At 41.5% G+C, this 14,324-nt stretch overlaps 1 protein-coding gene across 1 annotated transcript; it reads left to right on the top strand.

Moving 5' to 3' along the window:
- The first annotated feature begins 455 nt into the window (after positions 1 to 455).
- pgk1 (phosphoglycerate kinase 1) lies at positions 456 to 13,274 on the top strand. Its single transcript, XM_047607311.1, has 11 exons — positions 456 to 624; positions 3,339 to 3,389; positions 3,538 to 3,693; positions 3,895 to 4,039; positions 7,262 to 7,365; positions 7,460 to 7,579; positions 9,732 to 9,846; positions 10,891 to 11,070; positions 11,226 to 11,403; positions 12,480 to 12,578; positions 12,672 to 13,274. The coding sequence occupies exons 1-11, from the start codon at positions 560 to 562 to the stop codon at positions 12,710 to 12,712; spliced, it is 1,254 nt and encodes a 417-aa protein (XP_047463267.1). The 5' UTR covers positions 456 to 559; the 3' UTR covers positions 12,713 to 13,274.
- The last annotated feature ends 1,050 nt before the right edge of the window (positions 13,275 to 14,324 follow it).

The following is a 14,324-nucleotide window of genomic DNA, read 5'->3' as shown; positions in this document are numbered from 1 at the left end:
CAAAAAAATAATAACTAGCAATTATGTTATGCAGTAAAAAGTACAAGATCTTAGACTTAGATGAAGTAGAAGAAGTAGAGTCTTTTACTCGGGCCTACTAATTTGAAACAAAGTAATCACTTTTTATTCTTAAGGAATAAAAATGACCAGAAATCAGTGTCTATGGATTTGGAGGAACAAATCATGCAGAGCTTTCCATGAAAATTTTCCACAATCATAAAATATGATGTGTTGTTTCTTTATTTGTCTTATATGAATAACTATTTCCCACATGTCGTTATTTGAGTAAATGTGAAGTTTGAATGAATGTGAAGTTCAGCCATGAGTCCAGGAAGCAACGTGATTACGTCAGAAGAAAAGCAACAACCAATCAGATCGCACGCCATCCTCTTCCAGCGACCAATCAGCAGCCGGAGGTGTGCTAAGTCCCGCCCCTCCACTGTTCCTCCGCGCTGCGCTAAGGTCACTGCTGTCATTCGGTCCTAGCTAAACCAGCCGAAGGAGGCGGAGGAGAACCAGCAACGGAAGGTGCACGAAACAACCCCAGAAAACAAGCAACATGTCTCTGTCTAACAAACTCACCCTGGACAAGGTGGCCGTCAAGGACAAGAGGGTCATCATGAGGTGAGCGCTTATTGTTGCTTAGCTTTTAGCATCTGATCCCTCATACGGAAATGGGATTATTTAACGGTACCTACCTATGTAGCTCACATCCTCTAACGGCTAAATCTGGCCTTCCCGGGATAGCTAAAAGTTAGATTAATACTAATATAATGCTCGTTTGAAGACTGGAAGATGATGGGTAGCGTGGTCTGAGTCATTTCAGAGCCCTGGGTACAGCACAGGAAGTGAACTTGTAAATTGTCACGTTTTCCTTTCTGACGTTACGTGCCAGTGGGGAGATGCTGCATGGATGAAACCACCAGCAACAGAGATGGAGCCGGAGTCTTAATCCAGCCTGGATTAAAGCAAAAACATACTTTTATTACTTGCATCAGCAAATGATATCATCATCTTTAAAATAAATATGAATAAATGAACCAAGAGCTTCAAGGTTAGTGTTTACTGTGAGGAAACTACCAGGAAATGTGCTGTAATTATCCTAGAAATCAGGAAATACTTCCATCTTTGATTAATAAATAGATTAATTATGTGATTTGTCTTTAAACGTGGCTGCAACAGTTTCCCAGAGGCCATATTTTGCAGCTTTTGCAAAATACAATGAAAATAACCTCTTAAATATTCAGTTTACATCATGGTTTACTTGGATATTAAACAAAGAAAACATACATATATATATATATACACACACATATAGGAGAGACATTGATTACAGAACAAACTACTAACTGAACAGTCAGTAAAATCACAGCTAAGTGCAATAATTAAGATTTTATCTTGCTAAAACGAGCTGCGTATTTATTCATTTGTTTATCTATGTTTTAGTCCTGCATTCTTATTTTTTAAATTTTAATCTTTATTCGTCTTACATTTAAATTTCACACAATTTCTAAAAGGTGTGCATTTGATTTAATTTGTAATCTAAAATGGTTTTCACCTGTAGTTATAATCATTAAATTTACTTTACTTACTTTACTTTTTGGGACTAATCGGGGAATAAAATAGGTTTTGCACACTTCCTGTCTAGCCCCATTATTATAATGACAAAAAACATCTAAATGACCTCTTTTTAAATTCTTTATTTTTGAGTATGATATCCGCTGAATATTCCCACAAACGCAGACAGGCAGCGATCGTGGCAGTGCACTTGAAACCGACACCCCGTGTGGAAATGTCAGGGGGCCACGTTGGTTTGCTCGTCGTGGTGATGCAACGGCAGTCGGCATAGGACAAGGTTCACCTCCCTGCTCGGTGTTAAAAGGTCAAAATTCACCCCCGTATAAGTTAGTGTGGACCAACAGTGCGCTGCAAGCAGACAGGCAGACTGTGGCTTAACTCCTATCACACCCAGGGCCTGTCTTAGCATGCCGCTATGTACTGGAGTTGTTTTTATAAACTCCCAGATTCAGATTGAGGCGGAGGGGAAAGTGGAGCTGAATTCAAAAGAGGGAAGCCAGGGTGTTGCTGTAGAGACCTGCAATGCCTTAAAGGAATATTTTCCAAGGCCAGGACCTCACTTCTTTAGTTTTCTTATCCTGTGGCAACATTAAATGTAGCACGTCAGAGTTGGCGTTGTACAAACATTTCATAGAAACGGAGTTATTCGGTTTTTTGTCTCTGTCGAGATTAAGTTAAATGAAGCAATGAGGGAGGGAGATAATGTTTTCATTCATTGTTCTTTGCAGTCTTGAGTTTGCCGTTGCCCAAGAGGGGCAAGTTTCACCAAATTTACGACATACGAGCTGCAGTTTGCACAATGCCACTTTCCTCCATTGTCCATTTTGAGCTTTTTATCAGCATTCAAGCAGCTCACAGCTTTTGCCAGATTCTTCCATTGAGTTTCTGCTCCTGTTACCAGCTCATGAATCGAAGCAGCTGTGGTCCAGATCATCATTGTTTCGCCGTTATCATTCTGTTTTTGGCCCCAGCTGTTTTTAACTAAAATAAGAGCTCTAAAATCCTTAGTGCGCCATTTTATTCAGCACCAATAAGCAGTCAGAAGCAGCTAGCAGCTAACAGCTAGCAGCTAGCTGATGCACACAGTGGAGTATTTAGCAGCTAAAAAGGGAAATGGAGACCAACAAACTGAGCCACAAGAGAGTGAATATTTAATTATCTTGGATTATGCAACACGTTCTCACGAGCTAGAAAATGTCTGAATCCACTGTTTGCTCAGTGAGACGTGGATCTGAGCTGTAAAGCAGCAAAGTGGAACAATATAAAAGTGTAAAACTACTGCAGTTGTTAAACGATTGTCGCCTGTGTCCTGCTCTTGATCCTCTGGATTGCTGACTACAGTGTGTCGCCGTTATAATGGCAGCGGGTGCACAGAGTGTGCGTCCTCAGACGAGGGAGGGGGAGGTGGTTATGTAACGGACTGGAGTACGAGGGATGCAGCGTGATCTGGAGCTGCAGGCCTGCATCGCTGCACGGCTGGATGAGCAGCAGAGAAACACAAGGCTGTAATCGAAATGTCTGTGTTGACTTTAAGTGGGCCCACTTTCATTAAATCATCTGTTTAGATTACGCTCATTTATGTGCAAAATAAACTCTCGGTAGAGTCGACCTCCTGCTTAGCATCGAACACATAGCCCGACGTAGACTCTGTTCTTATCAGAATGCGAGTCTGGTTAATGCACCACTTGTATTTCTTTACGAGACAAAATCACGTCTCCTTGATCGATTTCTTTCTTTTAATTTAATTTCTTCTCTTTCAGAGTCGACTTCAACGTTCCAATGAAGGACAAGCACATCACAAACAACCAGAGGTAAAAAATCCATCTGTTTCTGTTCTCATTCTAAAAGTAAAACTGCTTGAATTTCTCATCAACATCAGCTCAATAGTCTGATGTCTTAATAGAAAAAGTGAAACTGGTGGATGGGTTCATCTGGAGTCATGTCCTTGCTGATTTTCAGGATCAAGGCGGCCGTCCCCACCATCCAACACTGCCTGGACCACGGGGCCAAGTCCGTCGTGCTGATGAGCCACTTGGGCCGCCCCGACGGAAACTTCGTGCCTGAGAAATACTCTCTGGAGCCAGTCGCTGCTGAGCTCAAGACCCTTCTGAAGAGGTGAGTTGATGGAATGAAGAAGTGGTTTCCCGTTTCCCAAGTTGGTTTCCCAAGTTGTTGGATACAAACTTTATAACTCTAGAAGTGAAATTTACCCCATAATGCCAAAGAAGGTGCAACAACAACAACAACAACAACAAAAATGATGTCTTAATTCATAAAAAATAAAATGAAATGAATAAAGAACCATCTTCTCTGCAGGGACGTCACCTTCCTGAAGGATTGCGTTGGTGCAGAGGTGGAAGCCGCCTGCGCCAATCCCGCCGCCGGATCCGTCATCCTGCTGGAGAACCTCCGCTTCCACGTCGCCGAGGAGGGAAAAGGCAAAGACCCCTCTGGGAACAAGGTGAGTCTGAGTCCATTAACGGGAAGTACGTGACATGACGTCTTTCATGCTCTTATCCTGTAAATATTAAGACTTCGATCAGTCAATATTATCAGAGTTTAGATTTATGCAAGTCTAGACAGAACTATTAGCTGGAAGGCTAGCAAGAGCTACTATTAGCTGAAAGGCTAGGAAGAGCTACTATTAGCTGGGAGGCTAGGAAGAGCTAATATTATCTGGGAGGCTAGGGAGAGCTAATATTAATGGGAAGACTAGGAAGCTATGAAAAACTACTATTAGCTGGAAGGCTAGGAAGAGCTAATATTATCATGGAGACTAGGAAGAGCTACTGTTATCTGGGATTCTAGGAAGAGCTAATATTATCTGGGAGGCTAGGAGAGCTAATATTAATGGGAAGACTAGGAAGCTATGAAAAACTACTATTAGCTGGAAGGCTAGGAAGAGCTAATATTATCTGGGAGACTAGGAAGAGCTACTGTTATCTGGGATTCTAGGAAGAGCTAATATTATCTGGGATTCTAGGAAGAGCTAATATTATCTGGGAGGCTAGGAAGAGCTAGTATTAACCGGAATACTAGAAAGCTAGGAAAAGCTCCTATTAACTTTGAGGCTAGGAAGCGCTAATATTATCTGGGAGGCTAGGGAGAGCTAATATTATCTGGGAGGCTAGGGAGAGCTAATATTAATGGGAAGACTAGGAAGCTATGAAAAACTACTATTAGCTGGAAGGCTAGGAAGAGCTAATATTATCTGGGAGGCTAGGTAGAGCTAATATTAATGGGAAGACTAGGAAGCTATGAAAAACTACTATTAGCTGGAAGGCTAGGAAGAGCTAATATTATCTGGGAGGCTAGGTAGAGCTAATATTAATGGGAAGACTAGGAAGCTATGAAAAACTACTATTAGCTGGAAGGCTAGGAAGAGCTAATATTATCATGGAGACTAGGAAGAGCTACTGTTATCTGGGATTCTAGGAAGAGCTAATATTATCTGGGAGGCTAGGGAGAGCTAATATTAATGGGAAGACTAGGAAGCTATGAAAAACTACTATTAGCTGGAAGGCTAGGAAGAGCTAATATTATCTGGGAGACTAGGAAGAGCTACTGTTATCTGGGATTCTAGGAAGAGCTAATATTATCTGGGAGGCTAGGAAGAGCTAGTATTAACCGGAAAACTAGAAAGCTAGGAAAAGCTCCTATTAACTTTGAGGCTAGGAAGCGCTAATATTATCTGGGAGGCTAGGGAGAACTAATATTAATGGGAAAAGTAGGAAGCTACGAAAAGCTATTATTACCTGGAAGGCTAAGAAGAGCTACTACTATCTGGGAGGCTAGGATGCTAGGAAGAGCTACAAGCTGTTCCCGAGAGCTGGACTCCCTTGAATCGTGAAGATCAGTTGGTCTACAGGATATTTATTCTAGATCAGGGGCCACATTTATTTTCATTATTTCTTCTTCAGAAGAGAACCTGAAGCCTCACGTACTTTTTTTAATAATTCTCCATGACTCCATGACCTTATTTGCAGCACTCCCAGCTAGTTATTCTCCGAATGTTTCCCTTTGTTTTTAGAAGTACATTATAAAAGTGTTTACATTTGATGAACAGCACTTTTACGAGACATGTAATGATCAACCGGACATTTCCTAAGAAAACGAAGGACAATACAGTTCCAGGTCCCAGTGTTTTGTTATGTCCACAGATCTCACTAAAGATATGTCAAATCTGGGAACAGGACAATTTACAAATTCATCCAATATTCAGCATCTTTACAGCAATAAAAGTAGAAATAGAAGAAGCTCAATCAGAAGCCACAGACTTTGGGTCTAAATATTTTTCAGCGTGTGGTCACTGTTCACGGCAGCTGATCGGTGACAGATTTGTCACGATGCTCGGACACCTGGAGCAAAAACCCGGAGTCGCTCCAGCTGCAGCGTCTCTGTCTCTGTCTCTGCAGTGTCCCCTGAAAACAGCTGCGTCACCGTCTGATGACGTCATCGTCCAGATGGGAGTGGTGGTGCAGAGACTCTGTGTCCGGTCCTGTTTGCTTAACCTCACGTTGCTTGTATATGTGAAAGTGTTCAGGCTGCCCAGTGCCTCTTAATGTATACGCTACTGTATATATTAAGTTATAAGTTATCACTTCATACTGGGAAGTAGTAAAGGGTTCAGTTCACATTTCAAAGGTGTGAATGAATAAATTTACGAAAAGGAGTGCAGATGTAATTGAAAAATCCTCATCTTATTTGTTGTGATTGTTGTGAGTGCAGGTTTTTGTTGTAACAACATGCTTTAAATGACGTTAAAACAACCACATTGACTGAGTTTTATCTTCTCCGTGCACCTCCGCTCATTAGATCAGCCCGTGTTTGATATTTAACTTTAAGACCGAATGTGTCGAGCTGAGTTTGATGCGAGTTACAGTCGCTCCGGTGGCAGCGGTCTTGACCTGCTGACATTTATTCTGAAGGTCAGTGGGCTTTTCCTGTCCTGAGAGCCCTGGTTGGTATGCTGCTTGGTTTCTACTGTAGTGCTGCACTGTATCACACCAACACCTTCTTTTATTTTTAGTTCATTATACAAACATCTTCAGCATGGAGCTAAAAATAATCTCGTTTAAAGGGCCAGTCCGAGCATTTTACACATGAGGATGAGTTTATTTGTCACTTTTGCGCTGAAAACTGACAGGACAGCTAGTTATTGTATTTGAGTTGAGACTTTTCTGTGGATTGAAATGGTCGAGGCCGGACTATAATCTGACTGTCTGACATTTGGTCAACGCTGAAGAGCCCTTGTGACCTTTTTCTACCACCCTCCAGTCTGGCAGTCGTGACCTTTGCCTCTTAAAGTGCAGCAGAAACCTGATCAACAACGTACTGAGTGAACGTTGATGATGTTCGGTGTCTGGTGAGGTGGCTCATCAGCAAGAATTTCATTAAGGTGCAGTTACTGAGTGACGTCACGACACCTCAGTGATGATTTTAGTTCCTCTTCTTGGATTTTTGGCAGCTTTGATGCTATTAAAGATTTGATTCTACAGGGACGTGGTTTAGGAAACCTTTTATAACAATAATAATTCACAATAGACATTAAAAAACAACTTTTTGAATCATGCAGCAGGATGAACAGAACTTCTTTAATCAATGCCTGAATTTAATATGCTGGTGATTTAGTGTGCAGCCTCCTCTGCAGCTTACATCTTCTTACGTCTTTTTAAACCCTCAGACCAAGGCCACCCAGGAACAGATTGACTCCTTCAGGGCGTCTCTGTCCAAACTGGGAGACATTTACGTCAACGATGCCTTCGGTACGGCTCACAGAGCCCACAGGTGAGCAGGACACGACGACGCTTTATACAAAAATACAGAATATTTCAGGGATTTTCTGTGTAGTAAGTTGATTTCCTTCCTCTCCGTCTCCCAGCTCCATGGTGGGAGTGAATCTGCCCCAGAAAGCTGCTGGTTTCCTCATGAAGAAGGAGCTCGACTACTTCGCCATGGCTCTGGAGAAGCCCCAGAGGCCCTTCCTGGCCATCCTCGGAGGGTGAGACTGGTTCATTTCTCTTGTTTTGTCCCCACTAAGCAACAACATTCAAATAAATGCATATTTCACAGTGAAACTTAAACTTTCTGTAGCTGTGAGAGACCGAGCTGCATGAGGATACTCGGGTGGTTTAAAGATGAAGGGGTTTTATTTACCCAAAATGCAAAAAGAAGTAATTAAGTTGTGGGCAGATAAAAGAGGTCAAATTAGCAGATGTGACTATGTGAAACAAACTCAGAATAGACACAGTGGGGCACATACACTAACAATTAACATCTAAATAAAATAATAATAATAATAATGTAATCAGACAAAGAAATTAACAAAAACAAATACCAAAACAAGAAGAAATATTGGGGAGTTGGTGCAGTCCAGTCAGAAAAGCAGCCTCCAGGTGCAGCACCACCCCACAGCACCAGTAACTATAAAAGAGATAGAAGTAAACACAAAATTTAACCGGGTTAACCTGCAACATAACATATAAATGTGATGTGTATAGTTTATCTGTAAACTATATGGGACGTGTAAAATGAAGAAAACCTTTTAAAGCAAACAAACCGAGAACACAAATAAACTACAAACTAAAGGGGTCAGTGCTGAGTGGTCACCGACTTTTTATTTTGTTGTGGGTGCAGCCATCACAGTGGCATTAAACCAGGGTGTTAAAAAAAAAAAGTTATTTATCCAAGCTTTCCACAATCTATTGAATTTGTCTGGTTCCAGTCATCGTATGTACGATCTGTTTTTCATCATTTCAGCCCAGTCCTCAACATTCAGTTTTACTTCAGTTTAAAAACCTAATGGAAAAAATAAAAAACACACTAATTTTATATTATTTTCCCTCAAATCTTCCATTTCAGTGTGAAATTTGAAGATTGAAAAGGGTTTTATCCACATTTAACCTGTTAGCGAGCGTTCAGACTTCAGCAGAACCAGTTCAAGTTTCATACTTCAACACAAGACTTGTATCTGTATATCTGAGTTTGTCGTCTCTATTTTTAACCATCTGAGGTTGGTTTAGATATCATCACAGTACACTCTTCTTAGTCCATCCAGGAATAGAGGATAAGCTCATTATGTAATCAGTGGTGTCAGGGAGCATTGTTCTGTTCCAGGAGATGAGAGGTCGCACATATCGTTAGCATGTAGCAATCGGTCATATGATTTATGACAGATTTAAAGCTATAGTGTGGGCTTATTATCAAGCAGTGATCGCCACAGTATCTCATTGTCTTGATCAATAAAGAATCATAAAGCTTAACTGAGAAAGTTCAGAGATACATTTATATGACTCGTTTTCTGTGAAGCAGAAAACAAAAATCAAGCCGACTTGTAAAAAAGAAACAGCGCCGACTAGTGTTTGGGTGGAGTTGTTACAGAGTATGATGGATAAATGAGCCTTTAGTCTGAGACTTTTGCAGCACAGACGGTTGAAACCTGAGGCTGAAGTCACATGTGAGATTTGGCCTCGTGTCAGAGTCCATTGGAGTCTGAGTGCATTGTGCAACCATCACTTGTAGTCGGCGTCAATCAGTGAAGCCGAGTAGAACATCGACCACCGGCGTGTAATGATTAGACGACAGTGAACGGCTCCAGGTTCATTAGACGCCACTAAAACAGTTTAACCACATCTGTATAATTGAGGATATTTTGATTAATGATCGATCTCGTAGCAAAATACTGCAAATTTTGATTAAAACCCTCAATTTCTAAATTATTGATCACATCAGAACAGGAGTTAAAAACCAATCAAATGAATCATCTCTGTGTTAAAACTATCAAACAAGATGTAGGAAGTCCAGTTTGATTAGTAGATTAATTAAATAAAGGCTGCAGAGGTTAATAACACTAAGAGATAGAGTTCCTGATTAAATAATTAGTCACCTTTTCTGATGGTAAAGTGGAAAAAAAGGAAAAAGGAAACTGCGATGAGTATTTTAATATTTAAACTCACCAGATGATGAATCTACCGATCAGTAATAAAGACAATTGTTGGTTGAAGCCCTGAAATGGTAGAAAAAGAGCAAAATTTGGGACTAGGATATTACTTCATTTGCAGAAAGAATATAAGTAGTTTTTTTTTTCCTGTTTTTCTCTCCATGTTCGTTTCTTATCTGTTCTGACGTTCTTTCCCTTTTTCTGTACATTTCAGAGCGAAGGTGAAAGATAAGATTCAGCTGATCAACAACATGCTGGACAAGGTCGATGAGATGATCATCGGCGGCGGTATGGCCTTCACCTTCCTCAAAGTCCTCAACAACATGGAGGTGAGGAAGACGATGACAACGTGAACGTTAATCACGTTAATATCTCTAAAATACACCCAATGATTTTACCCTCAATGCTCCGATAGCGGAGAGAAACGAACCTAAAAGGTGGTGGAGACCAAAACAGAACAATTTAAAGGAACAATTTAAGACTGAAATACGTCGTAGCACCTTCAATAAATCAAGCAGCAGCAACATCTGGGCTGCTGTTTCTCCAATGGCTGTCTCAGTAAGAGTCATAGACTCTTTACTGTATACCAACATGTTAATGGACTTGGGCCGAACTAAAACACTAAAGTACACCTTTTTTCAAGGATGGCTTCTGTCATTTTAGGTCATTAATATAATGTTGATGCGTGTTTTGGATTTCGCTTTTCTTATCTGATGCTATACAAACAGGATGTGACATGATGGCGACCACTTGTTGCGATGCCAATCACACCATTGAGCGATCACGTGGGACTGTGAGAGTTGGAAAAAACTGTTCTACTGCTAAAAACAAGTACAGTGTATAATCCAACATTTCTGGGACCGTATTGATTGGACTCTGGCTCCAAAGTGTCAAGATGGCTCGGCCCATATCTCTGGGAAAATAGCGTCAGTTTGACCAATGTAAAGAAGTGCATTATTTATACAGTCTGTGGTCAGTCCTCATAGAACATGAGTGCTCTAGGTTTAAAGATTCACCATTTTGTTACACAGTATCTCAAAAGGTACAAAATAAGTGTCAGACTGTCCTGGGTCAGTCCTTATTTGTTCAACAGAACCAAATCCCAATGAATGTCCACAAAGTAAAATCTGTTCCTCTATTGTACTGGTGTGAAGGCAGAAAACTGATACGTGCAGGAATGAAACAAAACTATCTGCAGGGCCAGAGCAAATATTTTGAAATATATAAATAATATAAACTAACCACCAGTGTTCAAGACGTTTTACCGGCTTAGTACCTGTAGCAATTTTAACGTCGGTAGAAGAGTATTTAGTTTAGTTTATTTAGTTTATTACTACAACAATAATTTTGAATCTTGCCTCCTCTCTTCTCAGATCGGTACCTCCCTGTACGACGAGGAGGGCGCCGGCATCGTCAAAGACCTGATGGCCAAAGCCGAGAAGAACGGCGTCAAGATCACACTGCCCGTCGACTTCATCACCGCCGATAAGTTTGACGAGAAAGCCGCCACTGGCACCGCCACCGTCGCCGCTGGCATCCCTGCCGGCTGGATGGTGAGAGCAAAGCATTTAAGTTTAGTCACAGAAGGAAAAACTGAAATGAAGTTATGCTCATTTTTGTTCATTATAACTCGTGACTTTTTTTTTTTTGGAGGATTTGAACGACGCAAAGCTCATAAATGTCTGTTTCTGAATCCTCTGCCCTCCAGGGTTTGGACTGCGGCCCAGAGAGCTCCAAGGCCTACGGGGAGGCCGTGGCCAGGGCCAAGCAGATCGTGTGGAACGGTCCAGTCGGTGTGTTTGAGTGGGACAACTTCGCCAAAGGGACAAAGAACCTAATGGACAAAGTGGTCGAGGTCACCAAATCTGGCTGCATCACAATCATCGGTAAGAAAGACGAGAGGAGGCGGGGGGGTCTGTTTTCTAGCTCATTGTAAAATCTAAAACACCTGAAACTCACCCACAGTTACAGGGTGTTGTTAGACTCACCTGGGTTGGGTTTAAGTCCTGGTTTATGTGGCGCCACCTCATAGAGATGTCCTGGTTTGAATCGGGGACGATTCAGGCATTTTCATCTTTTTAAATTGATCAGATCAGATGAAGCCTCAGCAAAGTCTGATGTTTTGTAAGTTCTTAATGCCTTTGGGTGAAAGTCAACGTTGCAAAAAAATTAAAAGAAGAGCGAGATGTACCACAAGAAGAAGAACAAGAAGAAGAATCAAATGAAGATGAAGGAGAACCAGATGAAGATGAATAATGAGAACTGGATGAAGCAGGACAACCAGATGAAGAAGATGAAGGAGAACCAGATGATGAGGAAGGTGAAGGAGAAGAACTAGATGAAGATGAAACAGATGAAGACGAGGAAGATGGAGAAGGAGAACCAGATCAAGAAGATGATGAATGAGAACTGGATGAAGAAGGGCAACCGGATGTAGAACCAGATAATGAAGAAGAAGATGAAGAACCAGATAATGAAGTTGATGAGGTGAAGATGAAGGTGAACCAGATCAAGAAGATGGAGAAGGAGAACCAGATGAAGATGGACAACCACATGAAGAACCAGATAATGATGAAGAAGATGAAGGAGAACCAGATGAAGAAGAACCAGAACCAGAACCAGGAAGTCACATCTAAACTTGTCTGCTGTGGAAGAACTTCAGACAGAAATGTGTAAATGTGATAAGAGGAGAATCTGAAGAAGAGGACATTTAATTTATTTAAGATCTTTTAAAATCTGATCTTAACTCAGATCAGCTGATTCTGAATATTTTAGGATCAGTTATTGGATCAAAGGGCAAAAAAAAATCTTCTGTATAGAGGAAACAGTAGGATGGTCCAGATGTTCTCCTGGAGCACTTATGACCAATTACCTGCTCCATCACACGCTCTGACACTGATCATCTGTCTTAAAAACTTTTGTAGTTTTTTCAGTGATTTTAAATGATGCATGTTTTGTCCAGGTGGGGGCGACACTGCCACCTGCTGCGCCAAGTGGGACACAGAAGACAAAGTCAGCCACGTGAGCACAGGAGGCGGCGCCAGTCTGGAGCTGCTGGAGGGTGAGTGACAGGAAAACACTAACGCGTTTACTTTCTGTTTTTATTGTTTTTATGGTGGTTCTCATCAAGCGTCCGCTCTCTTTGCGTCCTCAGGTAAAGTCCTGCCCGGTGTGGACGCCCTGAGCAGCGCTTAAACGTCTCATCAGCTGGAGTGTGAGTGTGTGTTTGTGTTTGAGAGGTGGGTAGCTGCTCAGCCAGACTCCTCCCAACTCCTGAGACAAACCCCCCCCAGAAGAGAATCATAAAAGCACCTTTCCCCACCTTTACCCAGCAGAAACGGTTCCTCTTTGTCTGCCTTACTTCATCGCGCTTCTTCGGGCTGGAAGTAGGAGACGTCACTTGACCTTAAACGTGTCTTCTGAGTTCGAACAGCTGGAATCATGTTGCTTCAGAACAACGCGAGGAGTCGGCAGCGTTGGCCCGTTTAAAAAAAAAAACCTAAACTCTCTGGCTCTTATCTGTGTTTGGCTGCGTCACTTTTGCATAGTTACACTGGACCGCACCACCCTGAGTTGTATAACTACAGTACAGTATATGTATGAATAGAAATGGTTAACGTGGAGTGCGTGTGTGTGCGTGAGTGTAGATGTTACATTTTCTGTGTCGGAGCTAACGTCTGGTCGTCTGTCCTGGTCCGGACTGACGCGTCTCAGCTGATCGGTTCGGGGCTAATAAAAAAACCGTCTCTGTGTAAAACTCCTCTGTGGCCGTCTCCTCATTTAAATGATACAGCGACGTCTAATTATACCTTAATCTGTACACACAGGGGGGAGGAGGGAGGAGGGAGGGTGGGGGGGGGTCTTAACAGGTTTAATTAAATTCAGTGTTCCCTTATGTTTTCGATGGACTGCTGAGACTAAAAGGAGGATACCAGACAGTGAGACAATCACATCAATAAAACAAGGTACTTAAAGTACTTAAAAACTAATTAGCTAAAGCACATACAAACAATTACTCCAGTGCTTCCAAAACCAAACCAGGACGAGTATCTAGTATCAGTCAGTGTAGCAGGCATAGGACCCCAAACTGATGGAGGGATTAAGTAGGGACCCCCTACCTACTATATGTGTTCTATACTAAACTCAGCCTAGTGCTGTTTGTAAATATACATTATTATTATCATTTTGCATTCATTATTAAGCTAACCCTTTACTAAAATATGGTGGCTTCAGGTTAATGTGTATTTAATGAAATTTAAATTTGTGGGGGAAAATGTATACAAAAGTTGCCTAATCAACAAAGACCCCCTGTTAAAGACCTATGGTGTAGGCTCAACCAAGAGTCAGATAATCTAAAAATAAATTTAGACATAGAATTCCTCAGCACTGCATGTAAAGTTGGGACATTACTGCACTAGTATCCTAAAAAACATCATTATATGCCACCTGAAGCTTTTTCATTTTTTGCTTTACTTTAACTGCACCAACAAGTGTGCTGTATAGAGCGATGTGCAGTAAGACTCTTTGTGTCAACGTCTAGTTTAATGATGTAATTCTGGGTTCAGACGAAAGACAGGACAGGAAAGAGAATTCAAATTATTTTGCCTCATCATATCTGTGATCAAAGTTCTGGGTACGAATCCATCGGGTTTGACTGGGTGTAGTTTGCATGTTGTCCCTGTGTCTGCGTGGGTCCAAAGACATGCTTGTTAGGTTAATTGGTGATTACAGAAATTTAGGGATACTAGTTCAAAAGATCAGCAAAAGAAAATTCTAATGGCAGGAAAAGCAGAATTTCTAACATGTT

The sequence above is a fragment of the Mugil cephalus genome, chromosome 15 (assembly GCF_022458985.1).
Source record: "Mugil cephalus isolate CIBA_MC_2020 chromosome 15, CIBA_Mcephalus_1.1, whole genome shotgun sequence".
NCBI classification, from domain to species: domain Eukaryota; kingdom Metazoa; phylum Chordata; class Actinopteri; order Mugiliformes; family Mugilidae; genus Mugil; species Mugil cephalus.
The sequence above is the reverse complement of the archived record's forward strand: the minus strand, read 5'-3'. Positions and strand labels throughout refer to the sequence as shown.

Excerpts from the sequence above, each read along its gene's own strand:
- pgk1 (XM_047607311.1), top strand. The coding sequence starts at position 560 with ATGTCTCTGTCTAACAAACTCACCCTGGACAAGGTGGCCGTCAAGGAC. Across the intron at positions 3,694-3,894 it reads CTCAAGACCCTTCTGAAGAG|GGACGTCACCTTCCTGAAGG; the intron begins GTGAGTTGATGG and ends TCTTCTCTGCAG. Across the intron at positions 7,366-7,459 it reads ACGGCTCACAGAGCCCACAG|CTCCATGGTGGGAGTGAATC; the intron begins GTGAGCAGGACA and ends TCCGTCTCCCAG.